This window comes from Coenobita brevimanus, chromosome 93, assembly GCF_032717465.1.
Source record: "Coenobita brevimanus isolate Jiangsu-jjx chromosome 93, ASM3271746v2, whole genome shotgun sequence".
In the NCBI taxonomy this organism is placed as follows: Eukaryota; Metazoa; Arthropoda; class Malacostraca; order Decapoda; family Coenobitidae; genus Coenobita; species Coenobita brevimanus.
The window spans coordinates 48,839,183-48,864,245 of record NC_137046.1 but is presented as its reverse complement, the minus strand read 5'-3'; the positions used below and the strand labels follow the sequence as shown (position 1 = coordinate 48,864,245).

General features: G+C 42.9%; 1 protein-coding gene across 1 annotated transcript; it reads left to right on the top strand.

Annotated features, from left to right (window-relative positions):
* On the top strand, positions 1-24,749 carry LOC145412430 (uncharacterized). Its single transcript, XM_080282314.1, has 2 exons — positions 1-3,143; positions 22,724-24,749. Exons 1-2 carry the CDS (start codon positions 1-3, stop codon positions 23,007-23,009), a joined length of 3,429 nt encoding a protein of 1,142 aa, XP_080138440.1. The 3' UTR covers positions 23,010-24,749.
* Positions 24,750-25,063: the final 314 nt, after the last annotated feature.

Sequence of the window (25,063 nt, the reverse complement as noted above, 5' to 3'; positions counted from 1 at the left end):
ATGATGGAGGCGCCGTGTGCACCCCCCTACCCCCCAGGACCCACCTCACTACCCCTGCCTCCCACATCCACCCCAGCGCCCCCCACCCAGGATATCCAAGACCTCATCCAGCTGTCGCCGGACTCTGGGAATGGCGAGGAGCTGGATGAATTTGATCCCCTGAAATCCCCGGTTAAAGTCGCAGAAGTGAAGTGTGAGGGGGGCAGGCAGAGTACAGAGGCCCCCGAGGCCGAAGAGAAAGTGGAAACTGCAGACATTTTGTTTTCTGAAGGCGACAAGGGACCGCCTCCTGTACCTGGGTCAGGCCAGTGCTGTTACCAGAACAATAACAAACAGAACTCTGACAGTATCAAGTATAACGGTACTGAACTTGACATAAACAGTTGTGAGACAGAAAAGTACAAAAGGACGTCAGAGATGCAGATCACTCCTCAGTCTGACTCTGGCAGTAGCGAGGATCCTCAGTGTCACGACAGCCAATATTCCTCCGCATTTAATTTTGGTTCACTCGAGTCATCACTCTTGACAACTTGCAACCCCTCTTTTCAGTGCGGGCCTTTTACCAGCACCTGTGGCTCCGTCGGAAGGCTGGGTCGCTGCCACGAAACAAATGGACCGTTTAGCTTACCTGAAGGAGGAGACCCGGTGCTGGAAGCTGGCACTTACAATGCCCCATATCTGTTGGGTGCAGATGGGTCCACTACAATAAGACCCTTCAGTATGGTATCTAATGGTAATGGCACACGAATATATCCCGGGTCGATACGGTCGTGCACCCCTGTTGGTGTGCAGCAGCCATCTCATCCGACAAGGAACCCAAGTTACCCCAGGTGCCTCCGTGGCCGGCCCACCCGTAGGTACACAAACCATGAGGTGGTAAGGAAGCAACCGACAGCCGGTGGTTTACTGAACACCTCCTGTGATCTCCTGTCCTCATCCCCAGCCCAGTGTTCATGTGTCAACCCCGGCAACATTCACGCTTGTGCCGCCAGAGTGTCTGAAAAGTCCCCTTTGGGCGTCCTCAACCCCATGTTTGAGCCAGAGACGACCACCACCCAGGCTACCTATACCTCGGTGCCTTCATCACCTCGAAAGTACTCCGCAGACCAAGGTCTAGTAGCGAGAGGTTTCCAAGTACCAGAGTTCACCGCAGCACCTGTGCCAATCAAAAGTCTTTCTTCATGCTACCAACAGCCTTCAACCACCAATATGAGCCTTCCTTGTAACCCACAGGGACTCACTCGTCGAGGGTCCGACACTGCATCTAGTTCCTGTGGCTCCGCTCAATTACCTTCAGCAATACCCTCGTCCTCAGAGACCCCATCACAGTGCCAGTGTCACGAACAGCAAAAGAAACACTCTTTGACGTCCTTACCAGACCATCCAGTTAATGGTGAAGTATTCATGCAAGATATTAAAATGGATCTGTCATACCAGTATCAGTCAGAGTGTACAAGGTGTACGCACAGTTACACCAAACCTCCACTAGTGACCTCCCCTGATTGGTTCAGTCTCATTACACCCCCAAAAGATTCTTATACACAGCGACTTTTCACGCCCGAAGACCTACAGGATGAACTGCTTTACCCGGCACCATACGGCCTCAAGTCGGAGATTTACCAAAATATGAACGCTAGGGAGGCAGACTTTGTGCTCCAGAAGCCCAACAGAAAGCCAAGGACTGAACCCCTGCCTTCTTCGTGCCTTCCTGTGACCACCACTAAAAGGTCTGAATCTCCCGACGTTAAGGAGGGCATCATCCAGCCTCTGGCCACGGAAGATGAGGAAGCTCAGATAGAAGGGGCGAGAGAGAGCAGGAAGGTCAGTCTCAAGGACAGGAGGAAAAGCAGTGTAGAAAAAATCTACATCCCCAAACTAGGAGAAGTAAAAGATCCTGTACTGAATGTTAAAATAGATAATTTTGACAGGGATGAATATGTAAAGTATAAAAAATCCTTTGGTGAAAATGACCCCATAGCCCCACAATTTGCTGAACTGACGAAAAAGGACTCATGCAGCTCTATCTCATCATCGTCGGACAGCAAATCCAGTGGCAAAGATGCTAGTGTAAAAAATGGTTCACAAACAGCTGCCTCCAGCATCTCTACGTCTCCCAGAAAGTCTTTAAACGGTACGGGTCATCCCGCCGCCAAAATCCCAGAGGATAAAATGCAACGCAGTTCTACCTACAAAAAGGACAGCCAAATATCCACCAGCCATAGTGGGGGTGGCAAAGTGGACAATGACGGGCAGATGGCTTCTCTCCTGTTCCCTAGCAAGTATGACATTCATTTGCTGAAAGGAGTAAAGGACAGTAGACGAAGACCAGGAGTATTTCCCGTGCCTAAGCAACGTTCTCTGGAGGAGGAATCTCAGACACCATCAATAGAGAAGTCAACTCGCAAGCAATCCCTCCCTACTGAAGATTTGTTCGGGCACAAACGCCCGCACTCCAACAGAAAGATGAGCCTCGCCCCATTGACAGACTATCACTTCCACAACAGCAATCTCTGCGGCACCACCGCCTTCTCTCCTGTTTGTGAAGTGGACGAGATATCATCAAGGTTCGCTGAAAATAAGTCGAAGAGAAAATCAGTGGGCAATATTTACTCACCTGAAGGTCGCACCAAGAATACTCTGCACAGTAAAAAGGATGCCGTATCTAAGGAAAGACAGAAAGAAAGAATGAAGACTCAAGCAAAAAGTGAAAAAGAGTCGTCATACGGTTCTTCCAAGCCAAGGATTCAGGAGGGAGAGAAGACTTCCCACCACCACCATTACCACCACAGCCACCACCATCACAGCCATCACCAGCACCACCACCACCGCACACATGAATTCACCGAACTCAAACACCGCACTAAAGTCTCAGGCGCTAGGGAGGGTGAGACGCGGCACAAGGCTGGCTCTCACAGCTCCCCAAGGAAGGCTCGGAGGAAGATGGCGGAGTCCCATACCAACCGAAGGGCCCCTCTGAGCCCTCCGGGTCCCCGCGCTGCCTCTGACCTCTTTACCAGGCAAGGCTGCGACCGCGAGGACAGACTAGCAGTGCAACGAGGTCCCACGGTACCCTACGAGCCGTTGGTGGATGTCATCACGCCTACCACACCTGACATGCCGCTGGCCGCTTCAGGAGCAACCAGGTGAGGAGCGTGTGATTATAATTTTAACTTGAGGCAGCACAGAATAATAAGTGATATATGTCTGCAGTGCGCATAGTGAACAGTTGATGATAATCTGATCAGCTTCATTTATTTTGGTTACTATATTTTGTATATGGAATGATAATGCACACTACAGGCAACATATGCGGCAACAGATTTCAACACATTTACTCGTAGTTCCACTTGTCCTTGCTATCTCAGATTTTCACTATTTTACATCCCCGCTCGCATTACATCCTCACTCTCACATCACATCTTCACTCACATCCTTTCCCCCCCCCCCACATCCTCACTCTCACGTCCCTTCTTTCATCCTCGCATTCACATTTTTTCTCACATACTCATTCACATTTTCATCAATGGCTCTGGACACATTGAATCGCACGTTACCCTTGTGGCCACTCCTAACTTTCCCATCATTTTCCCCTGTGCAACGTTTACTCTCTGGATCTTACGACCTATTTCGTACTTCATTCTTGCTATCTCCAGACGATTATGTTATATTTGGCAAGAAGTTCTGTGAGTGAAAGGGTTCGAGAAGTCTATCCTGAAGTGAATAAAATCTCCTGGAGATACCAAGACTAGAATAAATCATCGATCAGAACTACTTACCAATCTCTTCTTTATATGCAAACTATGTTTGTATTAACAGAGAAGTCGAAGGTGTAATAACAGTAATAATAATAATAATCATCATCATCACTATTATCCTGACATGCTTTCCCCACCTAAGGATGCGGTATGGTAGGGTGCAGAAAGTATGAACAGACGAAGCAAGATAGAGGGAAAACTTTCAACAAAATGCCCTGTAAAATGGGACAGACACTCATTTCCTCACCGTCCAAGCCGCAGGAATCCTGGCGGTATTTCACGTCTAACCATCTGACAATGACATCGCTAAGGAGGGGGTTCTAGGGAGCTTCCTTTGCCCACGAGATACAGCCCATGATCTGATCAATTCATACAGGTGGTTGTTACCGGGATAAAGGTCTCCACTTAACTCTTTCAATCCTACGACTTGTTTTTCATTTACTGAGTCTTGCGTAACTTTAGGAAACCCTCTTACTGGGAGCAGGATAGTGAAGGATATATCTAACCCATCCATTTGGTAATGTCTCTCCAAAGGCAAGAAAAATTGTCCACAATGGCCAGAAAATGCTGAAAGTAAATGTCATGGGACTGAAGGGGTTAAGAACTATCACGATCGAAAATTCGCCGACACTTTCCTATCGGGTGTGGCGATATGAAATTAAATTATGCGATGCCAATAAGATTTACAGAATAAAAGTGAATGAGAGGGACGGATACTATCTGAAACTCGGGGAGGAATGAGAAATATAGAAGTCTGGGAGCAGATTGTTGGCTAACTTTGCTTGTGATGGTATTGTCCTTTTTCACTTATCTTCCACGTCCGTCCCTTTCTGTTATCTTCCCGTTCATTTGTATTTTTTCTTATCTTTCACTTCGCTCTCTCACGTTGTACTTGCCTCGCTATCATTTCATTTACTTCACCACTCTGTACCTGCTCCACCGTATTTTTTGTGCCTCACTATTATTCCACCTGATTCCACAACCCCTCATTATCTTAGAATTCCCAGCACTTACCTCCCCTACTCCCCAAATGATCTCCCCAAACCCTCATTTAACTCAATCCCTATCCACATTCCAAACCCCGTACCTTATCTTCGCAACTCCTAACTTACCTCCCCAACCTCTTACCCACCTCCGCAACCCCTTAGTTGCCTCCCCAACCCCTCATTTACCTTCCCAACCCCTCAGTTACCTTCCCAGCCGCCCAATTTTTCATTACCTCCCAAACCCCAAGACATCTCCCCAAACTCTCAAATACCTAAAGACAATGAAAACAAATCCCTACAAGTCCCCAGAATAAAAGCCCCGGGGATGAAAAACGCACATACCTTAAAATCACCAGCGCCAAGGCGAACTCTCTTGGGTAAAAAGAAATAATACTGAAAATCCTACATCATTTCCGCTTACAGATATCAGAGAGAGGAAAATAGGCCACTGCTACGAGAAATATTTATGGAACACTGCGGCGAAAGTTCCCCCCCCCCCAAGAAAAAAGAAAGAAAGAAAAAAAAAACTCAGCTGTAAGAAAACTTCCAACAAAAAAGCAGATTCCTAAAAATCTCCATAGAAAACAAAATGTACCACAAGAAACCGAAGAAAGGCCAAACACTGTCATATACAGGAGACGAATAACTAAAAATGCCAAAGATAAACAAGAAGCATCCCCCCCTCCAAACTCGACGGAAATAATACATAAAAAAATAAAGAAATTTTTCAGAAAAAAAAAAAAAAAATCCTTGATCTGTGAAGTGAAGTCTCCAAGAAGATGATGTATGAGGTCATATTCGTCAACGTGGAGGCGAACTCACTGAAGCAAGAAGACGCAATACAAATTCGGACATGGTTTTCCTCCTTCCCTGCCTGTCTTGTGCTTACATCCCATCCACACACACACACACATTCTATATATATATATATATATATATATATATATATATATATATATATATATATATATATATATGTGTGTGTGTGTGTGTGTGTGTGTGTGTGTGTGTGTGTGTGTGTGTGTGTGTGTGTGTGTGTGTGTGTGTGTGATTTTTTATCTGGTGGGTTCAAACTCTGGGCACAGACTTGATAGTCTGTTTCCTGGGGCTCAGCAATCATTCTGTCCCAGCCTGGCTTCAACCTGCGGTGTTTCGGTGAGCAGATCACTTCTGTACCCACCTGACCATCGCCTTCTACACAATAAGACAATGAATACTACGACATGGTAACCGTATGTCACATTTGCCCACAAATTTCCGAGAAAACTATGAAATCTCACAAATATCCACAAAAGAGAAATACCACACACAAAAAAAAGATGAAATGCTAAAGAAATTCCTATGGAGTCTCCAAACTATCCCAAGGAAAATATAAAAATCTATAAGAAAAAACAATTTCCAATTAAACGAAAACGAAATTCCAAAAACGGACGAGAAAAAAAAAAAAAAACAGTGAATCTCCAGCATGACAGGATATAAAGCCAAAATCGTCAACGTGGAGGCGAACTCACTGAGGCAAAAGGACACAACAAAATTTCGCTCATGGTTTCCCTGGCGCGCTGCCTGCCTTGCGATCATGCCTGCCTTGCGATCACAAAAATATCAGAGAAATAAATCATCATCACCATCAACATCATTATCATTGTCTTCTCGACCTATTTTTCCGCCTGAGGATGGGCTGAGATGGAAACAAAGGATTGCCACAAAAAAAAAAAAAAATCCAAAAATGTATTGATCCCCGAGCAACCCTCCCCCCATAAGAGATAATCCCCACAAATTCTTGCAAGAAGTAAGAAAAATGTAAGATAATAAGAAGTCTCCTCAATAAACACAGAAAGATAGCACAATAATTCTCTCGATTATAAAGCCTCAAGATGTCAACTTATAAAACCAAAACAGTCAGCATAAAAATGAACTCAATAAAACAAAAAATACATTTCACAAACACAGCTAAGAGAATAAACATAAAAATCCCAAAGGAAAGAAAAAACTCACAAATAAAGACCATTTCAAAATTCCTCTCCCCTCCAAAGAATTCTGCGAAGAAAACGAAAAAGCCATGAAAACCTAAGCACTCCCTAAAAATAAGATCCCCTCAAACATTTCACAAAATGAAGAAACTCCCAGAAAAAAGAAAAATCCATTACCCATTTATTTCATAAAAATGACAAAGGACACATGTTATCGCCGCACCCACTCAAGCCGTGTCCACCACCCAAAAATTCCCAGAAGGTGTCATTTGTCTTAGGATACTGTACACCACACGCACATCAGACACACCCCAGATGTGCCTCGGACGCACACCAGGCACACCACCAATACCCCACTTATCAACCACCCAGCCCCCATAAGCGTGACGCTCGTAAGACTGTACGGTTACAACATTCAGATTTCGTCCTTCAAAGAGGTACAGTGACTCACTGAATGAAAGAGTTACGAAGTTTGCGACACGCACTGGACTTCGCCATCCCTGCGGGTACGGTATATATATATATATATATATATATATATATATATATATATATATATATATATATATATATATATATATATATATATATATATATATATAAAATCGAAGAATAAGAGGTCATCCTACAAAATCATCAAAGACAGATACCATAAAAGCTAAGAAAAAGACAAACTCCCACAAAAATCCCCTCGACTGTAAAATCTCTAAGGATGATAAGGCAGTGAGCCAAAATCGTGGGAGTGGAGGCGAAATCACCGAGGCAAAATGACAGTTATAAAAAAAAATAGGACATGGTTCTGTTTCCGGCTCCCTTTCATGACTGTCCACATTATATTGCCGGTAAAAAGAAAAAAAGGGCGAGAAGGGGCATTACTACGAATATTCCCCCTCGACTGCCCCAGACAGTGGAAGTAGAGAAAAAAATCCCCTAAATTAGAGAAAAATGCCCAACAGTTTCCCGACGAATGCTAAATATTACAAAAAAGAAAAAGAATAATACCCCTGAATAAAGAATCACCAAAAAATCCTGAACAAAACGAACAAATCCCAGAAAAATCACCAACAGAAAAAAAAATCCCTCCAGTGTACAAGACCCATGACGGGAAAAATATGAACCCAAAAATCAATATAGGGGAAGGGGAAAGAAAAATGAATAATATTACTAAAATTCTGCACAGAGTTTTTCCTCCCCCTCTCTGTGTTGCGCTGCAAGGGACTAAAGCCAGACCACGTTTCCCCTTTTGATCCACGTTACGCGAGCTTTGTAGACTTCTCGTCGCCAGGAAATTATTTGAGTGGAGGAAAAATACGAGAAGCGAAAAAAAAAAAAAAAAGAAAAGAAAAGAAAATGGATTCGTTTTCTTTGTGACCCGCGAAACAGAATTTTCAGGCTGGACTTGTGTGTGTGTGTGTGTGTGTGTGTGTGTGTGTGTGTGTGTGTATATATATATATATATATATATATATATATATATATATATATATATATATATATATATATATTTTTTTTTTTTTTTTTTTCTGACAAATTCGCTTGTCGACAACATCTAAAGAGAAAGTATGAAATGTTCTGTGTGTGTGTGTGTGTGTGTGTGTGTGTGTGTGTGTGTGTGTGTGTGTGTGTGTGTGTGTGTGTGAGAGAGAGAGAGAGAGAGAGAGAGAGAGAGAGAAAATCATGGGCAGCGCTCTCAAATTGCACTATCAAAAAAAAAAAGTGCATACTGTGCTCTGAAACTCCTGTAATACACACACACACACACACACACACACACACACACACACACACAGGCAGGACACCACGAGCCTGACTCAGTCCCGTGAAAATACAAACAATTAACCCCTCTCGTCTGATGATGTATTTACCAATTATTCTTGATACCTCCACACCAATTTCTTCAGCTCTGAGACTTTTTGTGCTGGAGGGGCAAGTTTACAGCCTTCGTTAACGTCTTCAATACGAGTGGCCTTCTTTAACGTGAATAATGAAGTCCTAGGTTAACAAAAATATAATATGCAAAGAACCACCAGCGGACTGACGAGGATAAAGTAAAAAATACCTGAATGAAAAATGTGTATAAATTCCAGTAACTAAAACACCTAATGCCGGTAACAAGGCTGATGCCGGGGCTGCTGACGATGATAATAAAAGTAATTCCCAAGGCACATCATTAGGGCGGGGAAGAGTGAGGAGAAAAATAGGGCAAATTGGCTATTATGGAGAAAGATGCCGGTGGCCGGGCTGGAAATAAGGCATGGCTGATTGGCTGCTACCTGAGCCCGAGGGAAGAGGGGAAGGGAGCTGGGAGGAGGGGAAATTGGAGGGGAAGGAAGTAAGAGGAGAAGCAGAGGGTGAGGGGGAGATGGGAAGGTGGAGGAGGAAAGGTAGGAGGGGAGGAGGAGAGTGGAAGAAAAGGGAGGAGGGGGAGGAAAAGAGAGGGAATGGGGTAAGACAGAGGGAGGAAGAGGGGAAACTGGAAGGGAAAGATGTAAAATGAGCAGCAGGGGGAGAGGAGGTGGAGGAGGGAGTGTAGGGAGCGAAGAATATAGACGTGGGGAGAAAAGAGGAAGCCACAGCGGCCTGAGGTAGGAAGAAGAAAAAGAAGGGAGATGGGGAACTGGAAGGAAGGTAAAAGAGGTGAGAGAGGGAGAGAAAGGCATCCAGATGAGGAGAGGAGGAAAGCAAGGGCACAGAAGGAAGAGGGGAGACATAGGATGAGAGATGGGAAGAGAGGATGATAGACAGGAAACAAAGGGAGGAAGAGGGAGAAAGACAGAAGGGGAAGAAGGAGCAGAATAAATAAGACAAGGAATAAAAGGAGGTGGAGAGAGAGAGAGAGAGAGAGAGAGAGAGAGACGAGGGAGTAAAAGGGGGTCGAGACTGTATGGAAAGAGGAGAGACAGATTAGCGGTAAGAAAGAGTAAAGATGCTCCCCTCAGCATCCCGGACCACAACAGTAATTGGTTTCCCGTCAGCTCCGCCGCATAACGAACCAGACGCCACACAAGGCAGCTGTAAGAGGATATTCGTTATGCCTGGTTCCGTCTATAACGAAATGGTGGTGTGGGTATAGCAAAATTTCTTATACATACTTACTATTTAACCCTTTCAGCGCGATGTTTTTTTGGTGGGTGGGGAGAAAGTACAACCGCTATGAAGCATTTTGTATTTATTTTTTTAGTTTAGGAAAAATTTGCCTTGGTGATGACAGAAAGTCTTCATAACTCTTTCACTACAATGTTCGCTTTTTTTTTTCTTACTCCCCCAGACGATTTTATTCAGCTTAGGGGGGCCTCCAGTAGTGAAAGTAGAGTCCTGAGCAGTTACCAAAGGAATCGGAAGGTTGAAAAGTGATGGCTATTACTTTTACGAATAGCTGAACCACATGCTGAGGTTACGGGGTAAACACACACACACACACACACACACACACACACCGCTCGCTGGCGCAGTGGTAACGTTCTCGCTTGCCATCTGGTAGACGGGAGTTCGCGTCTCGCTCAGGTTGCGAAAAGTTTCACTGAAGAAGTGGGTGGTTACTGTCCCCCTTGAGCAAGGGGACGGGTGTGTGGGTGTGTGAAGGTCACAGCCTTGCCCTTAGATCGGACTATATGAGCTCTCAGCTCCCTTCTGGGAGGGTAAAATGCTGACGATCACGACCATCAAGTGATCATGACCGACCCGGTGAATTACACACACACACACACACAAACACACACACAGCCCTGTCCCCCTTCGTTTGCTGGTGCGATGTTTCAGCGTGTGTGTGTGTGTGTGTGTGTGTGTGTGTGTGTGTGTGTGTGTGTGTGTGTGTGTGTGTGTGTGTGTGTGTGTGTGTGTGTGTGTGTGTGTGAGTAAGAAAAAGATGGACAGGGAGTGGAAATGAAAGTGACAAGATGATGGTGGCGATGATAATGAAGATGGAAGGTGGTGGTGATGATGGAGATGAGTGGTGGTAATTGTTGTGGTGACAGTTACGGGATGGTCATGGTGGAATTGGTATTTATCTTATTTCTGGTGGAAAGAGAGAGTTGTTTATGGTGTTGATCAATGGTGACTGTGGTGATGCAGTGACGGGGTGGTCACGTCAACTGGTGGGGATGGTGAATACTGTGAAGGTACTGTTGGTGGTGGTGATGCAGTGGTGTGGTGACTACTGTGGCGGTGCAATGACAGGACGAGATTAGAAGTGATGGGGCTCGCATGTTGTTGAATGTGGCGATGGCGAAAATGGTTACTGTTGCATCGGTGATCGGTGGTAATTGTGGCGGTGAAAGATGACGTTAACCCCTTCACGACGATGACGTGTATTAATTCTATTCGTGTAAGGAAAAAAAAAATTCAATCTAGGAGAGACATTTCAAACTATAGGGGTTAGATACAGCCTTCCATTATCTTTTCACTCCGAGATGTGATTTTGGAGGAATAACGGGACTATACATAAGACGTGTTCAATTTCATATATTTAAGTCTGTAAGTGGTAGGACGGATGGAATGATGAGTGAGATGGTGGCTGTGTTTGGGGTAATGGTGACAGATTTTTTTTTTTTTTTTTTTTTTTTTTTTTTTTTTTTGTGGTGGTGGTAGTCATTATGGAGGAAAAGGTGAGGGAGGTGGTTATGGGAGTCAAGGTTCCTATAGTTGTAAGTATTGGCGGTGGTGGCCATGGTGGTGGTGGTGGTGGTAGTGGTGATGGTAGTCGACATGGTGGTGGTAGTCGGGGAGGTGGTGGTCGGGGTGGGGGTGGTGTGGTGGTGGTGGATGATAACAGCTGTGAAGGTAGTTGAGATGATGACAGTAGCAACAATAGCCCACTACAACAATTATAATTAACAACAGCTCTACACTACTGCACGATAACATTCCCCAGTCACATTTATAAGTGAGAGAGGTAGGCCGTGTTGGTACCCACGCTCGATAAAGCAAATAAAACGGCCGGTATTAATTCATTTTGTTTATGACCTCGTGTGACATCAATAAAGTCAGTTCGGGTAAACAAAATCTCTATTTCCAGCCGACCATTTGTAAATTATACGTCAGTCGTAAACTATCGACTAATTTCTCACATCCATGCCCTCTAATGGCTGACTAAAATCGGTCCAAAACGCTGATGAGTTATACATTTAATCTGAGTTATCATTTGAAGAATTATTCCCAGGTTTAATGCGCCACAAATACCTGGAAATTAGTTTATCAAAGGCTTGTGTGAAATACTGAATAAAGGAATAAATTGGGTACATTTTAACGTTTTAATTTTGATGATGCCTAACTTTATTACTCTATTTTTTTCTTACCTCCACTTGATTGTCTTCAGCTTAGAAAATACCCCTCGTGCTTTAGGGGTTTACGGAGCCTGCATCTCACCCCTCCAGTTCTAAAGGTTTTCTCGTATAAGCTGAATTAACGGGGTGGAAACAGCAAGGACAACGTGAAAATAATGTCATCTCAGTAAAGGGGATGGAATGCAACTGGAAGAATGTTTAGTACACTGTTTTGACTCTGTGTGTGTGTGTGTGTGTGTGTGTGTGTGTGTGTGTGTGTGTGTGTGTGTGTGTGTGTGTGTGTGTGTGTGTGTGTGTGTGTGTGTGTGTGTCTAGGTGAGGTAAAGGAGCACATTCCTGTGCATGGGGAAAGAGGAGATGATGGAATCATGTATGTGTGCGGAGGGAAGGTGTGTGTGTGTGTGTGTGTGTGTGTGTGTGTGTGTGTGTGTGTGTGTGTGTGTGTGTGTGTGTGTGTGTGTGTGTGTGTGTGTGTGTGTGTGTGTGTGTGTGTGTGATGCTTTATCAGTATCAGTGAGGGGAACGTAGAGGGAATAGCTAATATGTACGAGTATATCTTCCCAGTTCCAATACACCTTACACACACACACACACACACACACACACACACACACACACACACACCAGAACCTGCAGCCTGGGCAACTAATCGTGGGAATTAATGAATCAGCTGCATCGACGGTAAGAGTGGGCGTCGCAAAAATACGCAAATCCATTCACACTTTTCTCTCTAACTCCTTTTTTTCCCTCCAACTCCGCGGTCCGAAAACTGAAACACATTAGCTTAATCCGTTTCTAGAATAGCTCGTGGAAAATTCTGGCGAGGAAAAAAAGATTTGTCTGCGTTTTTCCCCGGCGTGGTCTGAAAAATAAATGCTGCTTTCGTCTTGTCGAAGGGGAAATATGTGATCACTTCAACTCGCATGCAATCATATAAAGGCAGATCTGGGCCACTCTACAGCTGCATACATCTAAATCAAGGCCCATGAAATAAAATGAGGGCCAATTCTAACCGCCTATACTGAACATACACCACCATAGCCCCATCCATTCGCTCTTCGATTAAACTCCCCAGCTCCGGTTCGGCGCGGGGTGGGTCTCGGATACGTCACGGCGCATAAAATACAATAAACGGCCTCTTACCCAATTCACCGAAAAATATACATCCGAGTCAATCGGCATTAAACCCAAATGAATAAAACTCGAACCGAAAATATTCCCAAGGCGCGCCGAGCCAGAAAATACCCGCTTACCATGCAAATCTCGCTGTGTTAAAAAGAGTGGGGAAAAAAAAAAAAAAAAAACATGGACTGCGATATCACCTCTGGAAATCTGTGGAAAATATGTATGACTCTGGGAAGTGTAGGCGTTTTCGGGCGGTCGTCGCTATTTCGGAAAAAGTTTGAGGAATATTTTGATTTTTGTGGAGACTGTGATACTCCTGCCTCCCACGTCCCCCCCTCCCCCCCCTCCCCAAACATTTTCTAGTACACTACGTCTTTATCTCTCCCTCCACTCTCCATTATTTCCATCCCTTCCTGACTTCCCCTCACCTCTCCTTCCCCTTCCCCATCTCTCTCCCTGCACTCCTCTCTCTTCCCCCCCACACCTCTCTCATCCCTCCCACCTTCTTCCCACCTCTCACCCCTTTCTCATCCCTCCATCCTCTCTCACCTGTTTCCTAATACTTTTCCCCCACCTCTTTCACCCCTTTATCCCACCTCTCTCATCGTTTTCTCGCCTCTATTTCAACTCTCGCACCCCTTCCCACCGATTTCCCCTTCCCCACTTCCGAGTCTCTAATTTCTCGCCTCTTTCCCCCACCACTATCACCACCACCAGCCACGATCCTCACAACTGCCCACTATCCCATCCCTCCACCCTCACTTCCCACACCCAGCAGTTCCTACACCCACACTCTCACCTTTTACACCTATACAGTATATTCACATTCCACCTAAGCTCTTACCTTCTATTCACTCTCACTTTTCACACTTCCTCACCCTCACCTACACACACACACACACACACACACACACACACACACACACAACTTCACAATAACACTCACTTGTTCTCTCATAAAACAAAGTAAACTGCACGTGTTCAACCTGTCTCGTATATTGAAGTTTTCCTCACATACTCCCAAGTGTATCGTTCGTGCGTTAGGGTGACAGAGACGGTGTGTCTAGTGGTGATGGTGATGATGTCTCAGGTGAAATGACTAATTATAATACCACATATGATGGCTGTTTACTTAGCAGTTTTGACGCCAATGATGATTATGATGCCAGCAAATAATATATAAGTGGTAGCTATGTTTACACACAAATAACTATGGTTTGTTATAAAGAAATTGTGATGCTCATTACTATTACGCTAGCAAATAAATATCACAAACGGTAGCAGCACTTGTGGATGTATTACTTCTGATGTTAATGGGGAAAACAGTGAAGTGACGATGATACAAATTATAGTAGTAATGAGTCATATCTCCAGTAATGTTGAGAGTAATGATGATAGGAAAAGAATAATATTAAATGAAAACAGTGAAGACGATGAGGATATTGTACCTTCCCTTCTTGCTGGAAGTTTGCTCTCATTCAGCCAGTCCCAAAGAAGGGTGACCACTCCCAACCCTCCAACTATCGTCCAATTGCTTTAACGTCCTGTATTTCAAAAGTTTTCGAGTCAATTCTTAATAGAAAAATTTTAAGGCATCTTTCCTATCACAACCTTCTTTCCGATCGTCAGTATGGGTTCCGTCAGGGACGCTCCACTGGCGATCTTCTCACCTACCTTTCAGACTCCTGGTCATCCTCCTTTCGGGACTTTGGCGAAAGCTTTGCCATTGCACTTGACATCTCAAAGGCTTTCGATCGAGTCTGGCATAAATCTTTAATTTCCAAACTGCCCTCCTACGGTTTCTATCCTTCTATCTGTGCCTTCATCGCTAGCTTCCTTTCTGGTCGTTCTATAGCTGCTGTCGTAGACGGCCATCGTTCTTCTCCTAGATCTATCAACAGTGGTGTTCCTCAGGGCTCTGTCCTATCACCAACTCTCTTCCTTTTATTCATCAATGATCTTCTAAGCTGTACATCTGACCCTATCCACTCATACGCTGATGACTCCACCCTTCACCTTTCCATTCGGTTCCCGCAACGCCCATCTCAACAGTTACTTCAAGAAACAAGGGATGAGGCTATGGCACACCTAATGTCTGACTTGGCTCATATCTCTGACTGGGATAAAAATAATATGGTTGTCTTTAATGCATCTAAGACTCAGTTCTTACACCTATCAACCCGACAAAATCTTCCACAGGTATACCCACTAATGTTTAATAATATTCCGATTAATCCTGCATCATCCTTGAACATGCTTGGGGTTTCATTTACTCGGGACTTATCTTGGAAAGATCATATTACATCTCTTGTAAAATCTGCTTCCAAGAGATTGGGTGTGCTAAGCCGACTCCGCTCTTTCTTTACCCCTGCACAAATGTTGACTCTATACAGGGGTTTTATCCGCCCCTGTGTGGAGTACAACTCTCACGTGTGGGGAGGCTCCCCACATACAGCTCTTCTCAATAGGGTGGAGTCAAAGGCTTTTCGTCTCATTAACTCTCCTCCTCTTACTGACTCCCTTCAACCTCTGTCTCTTCGCCGCACTGTTGCATCTTTATCTCTTTTCTATCGCTACTTTAATGGTCACTGCTCCTCTGAACCGTCTGCTTGCATTCCTCCACCTCTACGACGGGCGCGTAGCACCCGTCTGGCAGAAAACTCTCATCCCTTTTCTGTCCAACTCTCTAATGCAAGAGTTAACCGTTACTCCCAGTCTTTCATTTATGCAACAGGTCAGCTCTGGAACTGTCTCCCTCTGTCTGTATTTCCTTCTGCCTATGATCTCCAGTCTTTCAAACGTAGTGTGTCCAGGCATCTCAAAATGATCGGATCTTGAATTTGGCTCTCTATTGTATTTTGTTTTTCTCTTGGAGGGAACTGTTACTGCGGGCTCATGGCCTTTGGTTCATTCTTCCTCGCATAAAAAAAAAAAAAAAAAAAAAATGAATGTAAAATATGGTTTCCTTGTTTTCAAAAGGTGGTTCCAATATTCTGGGGGCTTGAATAATGTGCGAATGATTGTCTGGCTCATTTGATTTTGGCACGATTTCCAGCGTTCTCCCACTTTCGTGTTGTCTCTCTCCTTGCTGCTGGATCTACCTTACCCTCATCCTTTAGCGGGAAAAAGAACCGATGATGATGATGATGATGATGATGATGTATTTTTTTTTTTATATCTCTCGAGTACGCGTTGCTCTCCAAACTGCCCCTACAAAATCAATAACAAAAGAAGAATATACAACAGCAGAGACACACCACCTCAGAATCCAGCGGTAAATGAAACTCCTTCTCCACCCGCCAGACAAAAAGACCTCCACCACTTATTACGGTGAGACGGAAATACGTGGACACAGTAATCCGTAATCCTTCCTCCTTCCCTCCCACATTCGTCTGGACAAAACAAAGCCTGTAATCCAGCCTGCTCAGAAATCCCCCACACAGACTGCTTTGATATTTCCCTTGCTTTTCCGTATTCGTTTGTCACTTCACTGTTCAGTATGTTTATTTTTGTGTTTTTCAGATATACCTGGTAGCGGACGGTTTTGGATTTATTTTCTTTCAACCAGTCGTGTAGGTGAAACTTTTGGTGTCGTCTGTGCGTGTCTTCCTGTCTGTCTGTGTGCCCGTCAGTTCAGGGTCGAACTTTTGAAAGCCATGACTTACCAATCTAACTTTATTTTGATCGGTAATATTAACTACATCGAGACCATTTTCGAATATGAAATTCAATGGGTAAAGGTCATGGTCAACGGAGTGAAAAGTCTACTTCTCACAGGAGGTTGTCCTCTGTCTGGGCGACAATTTAGTATACTTATTATTTTTAAAGTACAAAATGTTTAACATTTTTTTTTGTGTGTGTATTCGTAATTGGTTCTTTTATACATCTACTTCCTTTGGTGAATCTTCGTCTGTGTCTTGTGAAGTAACGAAAAGAACAGCAGTGTAATGAGTCTCGGTATGAGAGACAGAGTAAGACATGACGATATATACTAAGGCAATGTTAGTAATATTTGTGACAGTAAAGAAAAGATGATGGCATCTGGTAATGGCAGTGGGGGTCAATGACTGTGTTTAATAATGTGCGTTGACTGCAATTACAAGCTTGGTTTTTACAGATAATATTAAATGTTAGTGAACAGCTGGTGAGAAGGGTCACTGGTAAATTTAATGTCAGCCGTTAACGACATGGGTAGGTTAGGGAAAGATGTGATGAGTTGGAACAGTGTGGGGTAGGAGTAGGTACTGGTGGGTGCAGGGTGGGATAAGCTGGAATAGGTTGGGATATGTTAGGGTAGGCTAGAATAGGTTAGGTATAAGGAAATGGAGAGAGCTGGGTTTTTCCATGTCTCCTTTCCCTCTTACAGAAAAACAAATCGTAGTTATGAGAGAAAAATTATCACTGGTTATAACTGTTTGCTGTAGGAAGGACGAGGAAAGGCTGGGGTGCAATTAGGGGAGTGCTGGGTAGGGCTGAAGTAGGTTGAAGTGAGCTGGGATAAAGGCAAGTATCCTCATCGGTTAAGGAAGCTCCCTAACGCCCCTGCCTTAGCGATTTATTTTTGGATTCGTCTGGTTAATATCATTTTGTGTGTTTCTATACAGAGTATGGCCATATTGGGAGGATTCATGTACCATAAAAGAGGACAGTAAGGTGTAACAAACGAAATAAATCGCTTAGGAAAAGGTGTTAAGAAGCTTCCTCAACCAAAAAGAATGCCAGGACTATGGAAGGAAAGGAAACTTTTTATAGCTATTGATATTCCTTATGATGGTCTTCTTCATGTTATTGTTTTTGATGCCGTGGGTACAAGAATTACATGATGGTTAATTAGTCATTATATTAGTCAAAGTATCACTATCATCAGATTACCATTATTTATTATTATTATTATTATTACTAGTAGTAGTAGTAGTAGTAGTAGTTGTAGTAGTAGTAGTAGTTGTAGTAGTAGTAGTAGTAGTAGTAGTAGTAGTAGTAGTAGTAGTAGTAGGAGGAGGAGGGGGAGGAGGAGGAGACGTAGTGGTAGCAGAAGCATTGATTTTTGTTGTCATTACTATTATTAACCAAATCAGTACCATTATTTGTTCCTGCCAGTATTGTTAAATAGAAACATACAATATAAATGATCTTAAAGTTATTGCACAGAGTCAAAAAAGGCGAGGGGAAAGGGTCAGAATGAATTACACGAGTGGCAGTTTCTTTCTCACCCAAACAAAACTGCACATCTACTTTATGAACAAGGAGGCACGAGAAAAGAAAGGAGGCGGGTCGATGAAGATGGGAAGAAGGGGAAGATGATGAGAGAGGGTGTAGTGAAGTGGAAGAGGAGGAAGGAAAGAAAGATAGGTCGATTAAGATGAGAGTGTTTGGGGACAGCGGTGAATGATAGGGTATAGCTTAATATTGTAGGCGGGGAGAGAAGGAGTGAAGAAGATGGGAAAGAATTAGGAAGAAATAAAGGTAAATGAAGGAGGAGGGAGAGAAGAAGTAAGAGGAGGAGGAGAGAGAGAGGAAGAAGACACGGACGAGACAGAGAGAGAGAGAGAGAGAGAGAGAGAGAGAGAGAGAGAGAGAGAGAATTATCCCGAAAAAGAATTAGTGATGAAAACACAGCGAGTAGGAAAAACTGGGAACAGAAATTTCAAAAGACTAAGGGGGAAGAAAAAAAGACGTGTTAGTTTAAGAAAAAATATATACAGAATTTTGGACGTAAAGGGGGAAATTTGGACGGGGGATATGAAAAAAAAAAATGACAAAAATGGATGAGAGGGAAAATATATATGACAGGATGAAAAGGGAAGAGAAAACGTGACTTATAAAGGAAGGAGAGAGAGAGAGAGAGAGAGAGAGAGAGAGAGAGAGAGAGAGAACTTGTGTATTATGGAGGAAATCACTGTTCTTATCCAATCCACCTCGTCTGAAACGGGATGTACGGCGCAATATTTCTAAACACGCACAAGGAAAAAAAAAATGAACACATACACAAAATGAATATACAGAACCAAAATATGTAAAAGAATGAACATAAACAGAAGAGATACATACACACCAATACGCATACACGTTCATAAAATCGTACACGCACACATACATGCAACAAACATCACGCAAATACACAAACACACACACACACACACGCATATATATACAAATGCGATTATATAGTAAACACACACACATAAACAAACACACATAGATAACATACGAACATATACGACAAATAACAGGATGAATACAAAAATAAAAATAAACAAGTTAAGTTCACTCACAGAGGGCATACCTCCCCAAACCCTTATACAAGACAATTCAGACCACCACCAAAATTCAGTCAACTCTTCCTTGGCCCATGACCCACGTATCCACAAAATTTCACACAAATATATGAATAACTTTTGAGATATCTTGTATATGAATAAGCAAAAACCAGTTCTGAACAGGGACTTTAACGCAGATCAAAAGCAAAATTTGATCAACTCTTCCTTGGTCCGTAACTCACATGTCCACAAAGTTTCATTAAAATCCATAGATAACTTTTTGAGATATCTTGTGGACATACAGACAAACAGGCAAAAAGGGGTGAATACATAACCTCATCCAAATTCGTTCGCGTAGGTAACAAAAAAATAACTTACACATGCACACACCATTATTCTCTCTCTCTCTCTCTCTCTCTCTCTCTCTCTCTCTCTCTCACACACACACACACACACACACACACACACACACGTACAGCCGGGGTCGGAAGAACCATGAAAACACCGACATCGCCCAATAAAACACGCCAGGTTACACACACAAAGCACACCGTAATGTAGGTATACACACACACACACACACACACACACACACACACACACACACACACACACACACACACACACACACATTACTTACACCCTCACAAAGGCCCAACCATCCTCTCCTTGAGCAAACACCGCCCCGGCTCCGGCTAACATAACTTATTCTCTTTACTCCCTTGCCTAGCTCACGTTAGCATCCCCCCCCCCCAATCTTCTCTCTCTCTCTCTCTCTCTCTCTCTCTCTCTGCACACACCATTTTAACGTCATATACCGGTCACTTTTCAGGTCGTTTTCTGCCGTGTAAAAACATCAAAATCCCATCTTTTTAGTGGGAAATAGCGTTTGGATGTTGTTGATGGTGATGACAACACCATCTCCCCCCAGCCCCCTTTTTTATGGATTACATTACGCCAATCACCTTGAAGAGTACACTGAGTTAAATTATGTCTTCCTTACAGTTCCTTTAAATATTCACTCGTCCCACTATGTCGTTTCTCGTCCCACTAACCTCTCACTCTTCCTATCAGTGTGCTAACTCGCTCGCATTCTAATGATAACTTGTCCCTTTGTGTGAATTCAAATACCACTAAATTTCCACTCGTCCTCCCTTGGTGCTTACTCATCTCACTGCATTTTCACTCACTAGTCCCTGTTCTTATTCGCCTTCACTATTTCCCCTCGTCTCGTTCCCTTTTGTCACTACTCGTCCCTTTAAGTCTTTCCTCCCTCCTTGAAAGCTTTACTCGCTTCCCTGTGTCTTTGCTTGTTCTACCATATTTCTGCCCCTCTCTTTCAGTCGTCCCCATCGGCTCTCACTCGCTCCACTAAGGTTGCTCTCTCTTTTTCTGTCGTCCTTCCGTACTGCCTTGTCCCACTCTGTCCTTACCCGTCTCACTATAACTTCATTCGTCCTCGTGTGTGTTTACTCGTTCCTGTGTGTCCTTGCGCCGTCCCTGGGTGCCAACTCGCCCCCCATAGATACCCACTCGTCACTCCTCGCGGGAAATGAGACTCATAAATTTTGCCCTCTGCTCTCAACTGTAAACACTGCAGAGATAATGTATTCCTCACCTTCTGTCCCTCCCACCTCTCCTCCCTTCCTTCCTGTTCCCATTCCCTATCGCTCCCTCTCTCATTTGCTCACTTTACGCCTCCTACCATCTCTATCTTCCAACCCTTCTCTCTCCCCATTCTTCCCTTTTCCTCCTCTTTTCAAATCATCCCGACCTACGCCCCTCCTTTCCTCTCCCAGTTCCTCAGTTTTCCCTAGTTCCCTCCCTCCTTCGTTCTCCCTTCTGTTCCTCTCTCCCTCTGGCTGTTCTACCTGGCGTGCATCTTCCTTTTTTTTTTTTTTTTTTTTTTTTTTTTTTTTTTTTTGCGTGGGGGTTGGGTTCGTCACATGTACACTGTCAAGCTGAATCACCAACTGTTTGTCTGATTTACCTGTGTTCTGTTCTCTTCTGCCTCCTTGGTTTATATTTCTCAGCCTTCCACTGTCCACTTCGATATAAACGTGTGCGGGGAAGGTATAAGGTAAAAGAATCTTTGTCTATCGTGTTTTTGTTCTTGGTTCTATGGTTATTTTCAGTACGTATATATTAGTCGCTGCTCTTTATCATTAACGTTTAGGCACTTTCATTCTTTTTATTTCTACTCTGAATTTGTAATTAACACTGATAGATTTTTCATATAACTTGTTTGCCATTTTAATTTTACATGTTGATGAGGATGAAGATGATAAAGTTGTCAAAAATTATTTGTATCATAAAGACGATAATGATATAATGTTAGTGAACAATAATGATATGAATGGTGTTTGTATTGGTGACAGTGAAAATGTTCCTGGTGTTGGCTATTATTACTACTACTACTACTACTGCTATTATTATTATTATTATTATTATTATTATTATTATTATTACTATTACTACCACTATTACTACCACCAATACTACTACTACTACTACAATTACTGTTACTTCAAATATTAGTACTACTTTTATCATTACCCTTACCGTTACATTTTTTAACGACATTCGTTACACCTTAGTCATTAGTACATTATTGAGGCCATTATTACAACCATCACCTGTGAACTTTTACCTTTGCTCTCCTCTATTCCCTTCCTCCTTCCATATCTTCATTCCATTACCTTTCTTTATCCCTTTTCCTGTCATTTTCGTCCTCTCCTCTATCTACTTCCTACATCCTATTTGTCTCCACCCTCTTCTCGCGTCATTTTTCCTCTTTCTCAGCCTTCAGTTTATTGAACACTCCCTTCACATCATCTCTTTTCCTCCACTTCTGCTTCCCTCTTCTCTTCTCTGCTCACTTTTCCTCTTCTTTTGCCTCCACCACTTCTGTCGTACTATATTAATTGAAGGTCTTTCCATCTTTCATTAATTTTCCTTCCTCGTTCTCTGTTAACCTTCTCTCCACCTCTAACTTCCTTGTCAATTTCTCATCATATATTTAACTTCCTCAGTTTCTACCTCTACTTGATTATCCTTCCAACTTTCGCTCACTTTACTCCACTTCTTTTACCTCCACCCCTTCTCCTTCCTCATCTTTAACTTACTTTTCTTCCTCTTTCTCTTCACCTGCTCCTTCTCTTTCATTTTTTTTTTTTTTTCACTTTTCCTCCGTTTCCTCTCCCCCATGCCGCCCTCTCTCTCTCTCTCTCTCTCTCTCTCTCTCTCTCTGTCCTCCCGAGCCTCCCCACTAAAATCACATTACGAGTAGGATCCCGTCTCAGAGCATTAGAAACCCACCTAATTCCTGCTTCTCCCTCCCTCGCTCAGGAAAAAGCAGCACAGGCGACGCAGGAGGCACCCCCACCTGCACCACCAACACGACGACGATGATGACGATGATGCCCTGTCCTCGTCCCCGCCCTCGATGTCGCTATCCAAGTCGTCCTCGGCATCGTCCACACTGACATCCTTCTCCGGGAGCTCTCACAAGGGATCCTCTTCTTCCTCCTCATCGTCCTCAGGCACGGACTCTTCCTCGTCCTCTTCCTCGTCTTCGGAGTCGTCCTCGTCCTCGTCCTCGGATTCGTCAGATATTGAGGACTTGATTCTTTGACCGGAGACATTTTAGTGCGTGTGTGTGAAAAAGATAAGACCTTCACATTCCCCTCTCCAGCCGAAACAGGAAACTCGTTCGCTGTGATGTGAAGGACGAAAAGAAACTCTTCCCGTAACTATGTGAACTTGAAACCGGGTATTCGAAGCCGGCAAAACTTTTAAGAGAGGAGAGAATTCGAGACTGAATGGAGGAAATTATTCTCCAGAGTGTGAGAGAGAGTGGAGAGGGGGACTTCAAGAGGGCGAACGTTTTTTGTGCTGAGAATTGGAAGAGTGACAGTGGCATAGTTAAGGCTAATTGCTGAAGAGGCGAGCTTTGATAGTTACTAGAATCTGTTACAGGGAATGTGTTTATAAGTTCTGATTGGTCACTTATATAAAATGACCAGCCAGAAAGTACGATGATAAACTAGATCCTTATATTCACTGATATATTATTAGTGAAATCTAGTCATACAGAGGAGGTATAACAACATATATCTTTGAAAATGCTTTGTTTTATACTAGAAAATACATATATAGGTGTAGATGTTACCATATGCTTGGAATGCTATAATATTAATCATTTCTGAGCCCTTGAAGGTGATGTCAGTGCTGAGCAGTGACAAGAGTTAAATATATATATGTACTATACCTCAAGGCTGCTTTGTTATTGTTGATTACATGAGGAAGTTTATGTATTTTTATAGAATTATGTAGTTTGAGTAGTCTCGCAGCTGAGGCTATTGCTTACTAGGGTATTTTTGAAGACAGATATGAACTTGGAGGTATATGAAAGATAGAGGAGTATATTACAGGTATATAGCAAAGAGCATGGCAGAAAAATGACAGTATATATGTACATACTAGCAATTTAAGCTTTTATCATACGTATTACTAGCTTTGCAGGAAGCTATACAGTATACCAGCACGAGTATCCAAGGCTAGGAATGTATGTGAAGTTAGTATGGTGATAGTTAAGAGCAGTTTGTGTAAGAATTCTATGGTGAGGGAGTAGTGGTATAGCCTACTGATGATGATGATTTCTAGTCATTCGAATTAATGACGGAGTAAAATTATTATAAAAAGGGGGTCACCAAATGCTCGAAATATTAGTAAACATTAAATATACTTTAATAATTGGCCTCGGTGGCGGTATAGGCTACTGTTAGTGAAGAATTCTAGTCAGTTAAAATATAAAGTTAAACAATTAAAAGAAGAGTATTTAAAGGCTCGAAGAGATGGTGGAAATTACACGTACCGGTACCCTTTTATTTATTTATTTATTTATTTTTTCGTCGGTATTGATTCCCAAGGCGATTATATTTTGGAGGCCAGGGGAAAATTAGGCAATCGTGGTCCCTTCAACACGATGACGTCTTATTAAATTTATTCTTCCTGTCTCCCAGAGGATTTTACTCGGCTCACGAGAGACTTTGGATCTGGCAGGGTTAGGAACAAATTTATTCTTTTTCTGGGCTCATATAAGTCGCCAAAAAAAAAAAAAAAAAAAAAAAAAAAAAAAAAAAAAAAAAAAAATCCGGCAGCAGTAGGAAGAAATTCAAAAAGAAAAAAAAAATGAAAGGAAGGGTTTCTTTGCAACTCAGCTTGGTGGTTGGTCAGTGATGGATTGACTGAGGTAATATTCCTAATTCCTGTTATTATCCCCCTGACCCGACTTATAAGGTATCTAATAGTGGTTTATATTGTATTTTCTCTTATTATTATCCCCATGACTATCCCTGCTGGGCCATACTTTCCCATCATTACAAAGAATTATTATAATAAAATCTATTTATACTGTTGTTTCTTTGTCTTCCCTCCATATTTAACGTGTTACAGAGGAAACTGAACTTTAACAAAATGACGATAAGAAGAACACAGAGTTGCAAAATCCAAGAGCAGCTTCTTGTGGTGCTCTGTGCTTGTTTTACCACATAATGCCCCTTTAGAGCAAGAGAAAATGGGAGAAAGGAAAACACAAGATGAAAATGGACTGAATATCATAATGCTTCTCCACAAGTATTATCCTGTTCTTGTTTTCAACAGTTTACCATTTTTCTGACAAAGGAT